This window comes from Grammomys surdaster, unplaced genomic scaffold, assembly GCF_004785775.1.
Source record: "Grammomys surdaster isolate TR1022 unplaced genomic scaffold, NIH_TR_1.0 126187, whole genome shotgun sequence".
In the NCBI taxonomy this organism is placed as follows: Eukaryota; Metazoa; Chordata; class Mammalia; order Rodentia; family Muridae; genus Grammomys; species Grammomys surdaster.
In genome coordinates, this window is record NW_021620993.1 from 1,157,204 (window position 1) to 1,165,085 (window position 7,882).

At 44.4% G+C, this 7,882-nt stretch overlaps 1 protein-coding gene across 7 annotated transcripts in view; it reads left to right on the plus strand.

The window, feature by feature from the left end:
• Clnk (cytokine dependent hematopoietic cell linker) overlaps positions 1-7,882 on the plus strand; it is a 178,126-nt gene that overhangs the window by 92,039 nt on the left and 78,205 nt on the right. For all 7 annotated transcript variants that reach the window (XM_028758263.1, XM_028758264.1, XM_028758265.1 and 4 more), the window contains one exon: positions 6,328-6,365. In XM_028758263.1, the coding sequence (XP_028614096.1) occupies positions 6,328-6,365 (38 nt within the window). The remainder of the gene's footprint in view (positions 1-6,327; positions 6,366-7,882) is intronic.

Genomic DNA, 7,882 nt, shown 5'->3' on the forward strand with positions numbered 1-7,882 from the left:
TCTCTCTCTCTCTCTCTCTCTCTCTCTCTCTCTCTCTCTCTCTCTCTCCCTGCCTCCCTCCTCCCTCTCTCCCTCTCTCCCTGATATGTGCCAGGCGTCTTATAACCTTGTGTATCTTTAGCTATAGGATTGATTTCATTATACTCACATATAAATAAATAAGATTAACTGGGCCCAAGAGAAATTAGGTAGGCTGGCAAAAGGCAGTAGAGAAGAGCTCAAACCCAGCAAATGTACTTGGGGTTGTACAGCAAACAACTTTAACCTCAGCCTTTCAGCCCTTACAAAAAGGATGACCAGAAGTTAGTGGCCACTAAATCCCTGAGTTTCACTGCCGAGGAAGAGCCAGCTTGAAGAATCTCTGTGAAAGGCCAGCAGGGTTATAGACTTGGGCTAAGTGAGAAACTTGAACAGACAAACGCAGAAGACAGCGCTGCTCATAGACACTGAGCCAAGGATTCACACACTGTCTGGAAGCTGTGATTTTCTACCTTGATAACATAGACTAAAGCATCTTGGCAGTCATGTGGGATATAGACTGTTGAACCCTTCCCAGGGTAACATCCGTTAACCACAGTCAAAAGTGCAGGCATTTCCCTGAGCCCATGTGGTCAGAAAGTGACAGGTGAGGATTTGAACCTAAAACATCTCATTGGCCGCCATTGAAACATATTTGCCTTTCTCTCCGCTTTGGCTAGGGACTCTACTATGTTACTGGCAAACCCCAAAGCTCACATCTCCAAGGAGCCAAAACATTAAAGACTGCAACCCATGTAAAAACTTCAGATGCTCAACCATGAGAAATGGTTGTTATATATTTCTTTTTACTTACATAAGGCAAATCCAGAAATAACCTGCCTAAGGCCCGTGGGTATCTCTGCTTCTGAGAGTCCTGGTGATTCCAAACTTTTCCTCATCTTATTGCTCCCTCAGTTGTGTTCACCTGAACCCTAGGAGCCCACAATAACGATGCCTGTGCACCCCACAGCTAGAGGAAGATAAGAAAGTGTGTCACGGCTTAAGAAAGACTCCTGGCAGCTGTGGGCTGATTCTCTGCCTAAATTACATTGACCAGAACTTGGACTTGTGGCCACAGACCATATGCCAGCAACCCAGCAGGCCTCAAGTGGCGAGTAGATCCAGGGAGATCCCAGATGCCTTTGCTGTGACACATTCAGAGATGGACAGAGGCCATCTCTGAGCCTTTGGTTTTTGATACATATCTGGTTAAGTCTAACCAGTAGCCTGTGGCTCTGTAGTCACCCCAAAACATTGTGCCCTGCTCTCCCCTGCAATCACCTGAGTTTCCCATAACAGAAATAAAAACAGAAGCCTTTTTTTTTTTGACAAGGAACCTGTCTGAGACCTGCTAACAGCCCTGCTTTCCGAGGGAAGAGCCAGCTCTAAAGTTCTGTATGCCTCTCATTTTATTTATTACATAAGCATATTCTGTCATGGGACCTGCTTATGATCTCTTCACCAGTAGCTATCTCCATGGCAACCAACCAGGATAACTTAGAAGATGGACCAGTCTTCAGCTCCAGACATCTGTGCTTCCAGGGTAGTCTATATGTGAAACAGAATCTGAGTTTTTATGACCAACTTGACAGAGTGACTGGCATAATGCAAAGACAGCAACTTCTCCATCATTGGTTCTCGAAGTTCAGGTTGAAAGAATTGTACCATGGAAACTTGTACAAATGGTAGACCCCATTCCTCAGGTTTACAGAGGGTCCTGCCTTTAGTCAATCCCCCACCACTTCTTTTCTTTCATTTCTCATTGTTTAAACACCTGATATATACTGCATGCCATGAACAATGGAGCTTACCTTCAAAGGTGTTGGTCATGTGCCTTCATCATCATTGGCTTAGCTTCTGGAAGCAAGAGGTCAGTCATAGAAGTTGATGGCTGTGGAGCTGAAGTAGTTGCCCTCTGCAGACCCCTAGGCCTTACATCACACAAATTTATCTTCACATCCCTCTTAAAAATAACTTACAAAGGAATGTTCTTGGTTAAAGGATGTTCTCCTTGAGGGGCACACAGAAGTCAGGTGTTTTCTGGAGCTGATCAGGGCCTGGGGGTGATGAGTAACACCCCTCATGGCATCCCTCACATCTGGGAAGATTACTAAACAACTTCCTTCCTCTGCTATTTTATTCTATAAGCCAGCCATGTTAGCTTTTGGCTACTGTGGCAATGTACCTGAGACAATTAGCATAAGAGGAGAAAGGTTTGTCTGGGTTGTTAGTTTCTGAGAGTTCAGCACTTGGTCAGTTGGCTTTGTTGCTCTAGATCTATGGTGAGAAGGACCTTCATGATGGGGAGCACATTGTGAATCAAAGCTACTTGCCTCATGTCAGCAGGGAAGCAAAGAGAGAAAGGATAGGGGCTGAGTCCCAAAATCCCTTCCAAGGACATATGTCCAATAACTATGGCCCACCTCAGAAATATTTTAACACACACACATACACACACACACACACACACACACACACACACACACACCATAGGCACTTAAAATCTAAACTACAGGATCAGTTAAGGCTTGAGTTCCAGGGGAAATGAACCACTGTGGTGGATATCTGGGCTTGACTAGGGGAAGAGTGAAGTCCAAGCTCAACTAGCTATGGAAAAGGCCATGGTCTGTGTACTTGAGATCCTGGGATTCTGTCAGTCTGTCACTGGCCCCCATTCTAGGGTATTTCCACTGAGCTACATGCCATATGACATGACTCTTCTTGTGGTGTGCATTTGCCATACACCACCAGTCTCTGTGACATGCTGGGCTACAGGTATTATCAAGGGGCAGGCATCATGATCTGTAACCATAAAACATATCTCCTGGCTTCATCCTGGGTGTTATGGGGTAATGTAAAAGAGTGTATTAATTAGTCAGGACTCACATCTATAACAAATGTACTACAAATGTAACAGTGAGATAAAAAACAAGGCAGCTTTGTTGCTCACATCCCAACTTGAGGTGAATGCACCTTTACCAGATGCCTTCCAAGACATCACAGGGCCCTGGGGCCTGCTAGCCCTGTCTCTGCCTCTAGCTGAAGCAGAACTGTCATGTGCAAGCCAAGGACATTTATCTTACTCACTGCATCCCCAAAGATGTGGTCTCTGTGTCCTGCCAGTGCCCAAACAGCTAGGAAGTGTGCCTGATGGGAGCACCCACTGAGAAGGGAAATGAGGCATGGGGAGTCTGCAGAGTCATCCTGGGGGAGGGGGGAGGAAGCAGACTGGAACTCTGCTCTTTGACTTAACAGCTGAGGTTGGTGGCCAGAGGTATCTCCAGGGGAGATATTGTTCTAAGGGGGATCTGAGGATCAGAAAGGATATGGGCACAGGCAAAGCTAGGGGCGGAAATGTTCTAGACAGAGAGACAAGATGCACTGTTATTGATGCAGAAGAGCATGGAGTGCTACAAGGACAGAAAAACAGTCTGCTGTGTGGAGTCTAGGGAGAAGAAATGGGGTGGAGATACAGGGGGAAGGCAGCCTTCAAAATAACTTTAAAGAAGCAATTGCTGACTGTCTCCACCACCATCAGGACAGGAGAGGGATTACAGCCAAGGGGGTGACCAGTGGAGAAAGAGGAGGTGGCTTCTGCATGAATACAGCACAACAACAAAAGGGAATCCACAGCCCACGCTCAGGGTGGGGACAACGGATGGAAAATTACTGAGAAGAAGCATTTGGGATAAAAGATCCCTAACAGGAGTCTCACTGAAGGCAAGCCAGGGGAAGGTTGTCCTCTGGGAGATGATCAAAGATGTGGACCCCAATTAGATATTGCTGGTGTTGAGACACGAAAGGCGGTTCTGGCTAAACAGACTTGGTGGGGTTCTTGCTAAAATTATCCTACAAAGAGACAAACAGGGAAGCCAAGAATCCAGGGCCAGTCTGAGGCAGAGCTCTGAGGAATTGACCTGGACTGTTCTGGATAGTTTTTTTTGTCAACTTGACACAAACTAGAATCGTCAGGAAAGATGGAAACACAACAGAGAAAATGCCTCCATCAGACTGGCCTGTTGGGCAAAACCATAGTACATTTTCTTGATTAATGATTGACGTGTGAGAGGCCCACCCACTGCGAGTGATGCCACCCCTAGTTCTGTGGTCTTGAGAGGTCTAAGAAAGGTAGCTGAACATAATACTGGTGGCAAGCCAGTAACCCAGCATTCCTCTGCTGCAATTCCTGCCTTGAGTTCCTGCTCGAACCTCCCTTCACGTAGACTATGAGCTATAAGATGAACCAAATCTTTTCCTCCCACAAGCAATCTTTCATCTGTATTTATCATAGCAATAGAGAGTAACGAATGTATTTATCCAGGAAGAACTGGATAGGGTGAAGAGGAGAGCAAGGTGCAAGGCTCTAGGACCTACTCAGGGAACCTAGACTGTCTGTCAAGGGGACAGAAATGGTTATACATCTTTAAGACTATGCTCAAAATTACGTATTAAAACTCTGCCCCAGTGGGAGCACATTTAGAAGACCTGCAATCTTACCTAGTTAAAACAGGTAGACTCCCAACAAGGAATTCATCGGATGCTTGCCTCTTTTCTGGAGATGACTAAAAACAAGTACTGAATGATTTAGTGAGATTAATGAGGCCCCCATGGTCCAAGATGGAAGCTCCGGGAAGCAAAGACATCAGATAGCAATAGATACTTAGCACAGGAAGCTAAGGGGGTGTGAGGGTTACAGGTGAGTCAGACACAGGCAGACACAGAGAGGGGACATGACATGTACATTTGGGAGACCCAAGAACACTGGGTCTGTGCTCTGTGGGGACAGTAATAGGATGACCATACACAAGGGTTCCTAAAGTTCCTAGCAGCCAAAAAAAAAAAAAAAAAGGAAACAGCATCCATTCTTAGAAATGATGCTTGCCCTTAGATCAAAGTGGACTCATGGCTAAGAAGCTTATAGCTTCTTAAAGCCTAAAGGAAATGTCTTGCATGTGTGCTAACAAAGAGATGAGGTCTTAAAAATATTCTCTCCTTTACAATCCTCAAGGAAGACTAATATCTACAAACTTACCACATAACTAAGGAGCACAGCCTGATAGGAACCATATTCTCCACCCATATGAGCAGTTCTTGGGTGGTTTTGTATATTCTGGAAGAAAATTTTAGAACAGTGTACTGAGTGGGCTGCACGATCTAAGCCGTTTTCATAAATGAGTCCAAACTGGGGAGCTGAGAGAAACCTCAACTGAACTATATTGGTCTAACAAAAGCGCTGTTGGGGCACGTGCCTGGAGCTGGGGACAGATTCCAGAAGAGACCTGAGCTGTGTCCACAAAGGAGTTGCAGGCACTGGAGGTACGCAGTTAGAGCTCTGTAAAGGACCTATGCCGTGCTCTGGTGCTGCGGGCCTCCCGCCTGGTCCTGACTGCAGGGTCAGGTGCTGTGGACTCCTCTTCCATCATTTCTCCTGGTTTTTCATCTGTTTGTTGCTTTGTTTTCTAGTCTGAGCAGTGTGAGGAGGGCATGATTGTGTTCACGTGTGTGTTCGTGTTTGTGGAATCCAGAGGACGGCTCAGAATGCGTCCACCATTTTGCTGTGTTTTGTTTTGTGTTGTGTTGTTGAAACAGGATCTCTTACTGGCCTGAAACTTACCAAGCAAATTAGGCTGACTGGCTAACATGCTCCAAAATCGGCATGTTTCCACCACCACCCTGACATCTCCCATCCCCCACCCCACCCCACACCCTCCCCACCTCTGGGCACTGGAATTGCAAGCCGGCATCAACAAGCAGGGCTTTTTGTTATACTGATTCTGGAGCTCTCAGTTAGGTCTTTAGGCTATCGAGACACATACTCTTCTGACTGAGCCATCTCCTCAGCCCTGTTTGCTGTTGTTTTCTCTGTGATGCAGACTGACCCAGGACCTAGGTGAGTGCTCAATACCCCCAGCACTTTCTTTCACACACCACTATTTTGTTTCTTACAATAGTGTCATACTATGCAACCTTGAATTTGTGATCCTCCTGCCTCTTCTCTCTTGAGTGCTGAGATTTCAGGGGTGTGCCACTGCACCAAGAATTTAAGACTTTCCTGGAGAATGCTGACCTGCTGTGGGAAAGATTTCTTGCCTCCATAGTCATCCTGAGTTGGGGTTTGATTTCTGTACCCCTTTCCCATGCTCTATTCTACCTGATCAACAGCTAAACTATGAGATATGAGAAATGTACTAGGGTCACAAAAATGAACAGGAACGCACACAGGATTCCTAGAGGAAATTAGGGTCCAACTTTTAATGTTGTGAGTTGGCACTGAGTTTGCAGTGACACGTGATCTGTGTTTTCTGGCAGGGCGGTGTTGGGCGGTTCTGGAACCACTTCCGGATCACGTAAGTCTCCTGTGTTCTGTAACTGTCAGTCTCTGGTCCTTACAAAGTAAGTGTTATTGTTTGGGCTTCTTTTTTATGTCACACAATGAATTTAAAAGAAAGAAGCAGGGCTGGAGAGATGGCTCAGTGGTTAAGAGCACTGACTGCTCTTCCAGAGGTCCTGAGTTCAATTCCCAGCAACCACATGGTGGCTAGCAACCATCTGTAATGGGGGTCTGGCGCCCTCTTCTGGTATGTCAGTGACAGTATACTCTTAAATAAATAAATAAAATAGAATGATTTAAAAGAAAGAAGCAATTCTTCGAAGTGGCATATTCTCCTTGTAGGGAAAAGTCCCTTTAAGTCCGAGTTCTAAATCTCACCATCTTTTTGCTAAAGTTGACAGAAGTAAAAATGCTAATACACAGTGCTGGTGAGCATATCTCTAGATGCATGCTTTACAACATTCATGGTAAAATTTTAAAATGAAATAAACATTTGGAAGGTAATTTCACAATGATGGTCACTTAATAATATAAAAATATCCTCTTTTTTGTCCGAGAACTTAATGTTTGAGAGCTTAAAACAAAAAAGCAGTATACATTTTGGATCAATATTTCAGCAAACTCACTGATATTTTGCAGCATAGTCTAAATAACATGATGTTGAAATCACACTAGACAGTTGATAATATAGAAATTATTGGACATGTGAGCATCTTGTGAAGCTACTAGAAGGACTGGCCAGAATTTTAACAACTAAAGAAAAAGATTAAAATTTAAAACATTAACCCAAATATCAAACATTACAAGTAATTATGTTAAATTATTTATTCCTATAATTTACATATTTTGTATGGCTATAGATGATATCTGAAAAAAATGGCTTCTTACTATTTGACATATGCCTTTAAATTTTTAATGAAAGCTACAGACCCTTACCCACAAGCACACATACATATGAGAGGGCAGGCACTCGTTCACACGTGTGCACACATATACACACACTCAAAATATTTGTTTTTACATAAGTAAAACATGAGTAAAAAATATCAGACCTGAAGTTTGGACTACTGAGGAAGACATATAATGGATAATAAGAGAGACAGATGTAAATTGTTAATTTAAACCCAAACTCCTCTCAGGAATAGAAAACCATGCTGTTTGTGGTCGCTCCTATGGCAGTGAGTTCAAAGTTAGTGTATATTCTCTTCATTCTTGGGTGACAGCAGCCATCATCCTGCTTCTTGCCACCTCTTGCCCCCATGAACACTAGCCAAAGGATGAAATCTCAATTGGCTTCAGCTCATGTCTTTGGTTCTTCTAGTAGGTCCCAAGCTTTCCCTGGAAAATACTAGAAGTAGTTTACAGGACACAAAGATGCCCTTCGGCAACTCCTATCCATTGTATGCATGAGCCTGCTGGCTTGCCCTCCACAAACAGTTCCAGGGGTGATTCTGGAGCCTATGCCCACTTGTCCCTGCACTGTGTGTGTGTGTGTGTGTGTGTGTGTGTGTGTGTGTGTGTGTGTGTGTGTGT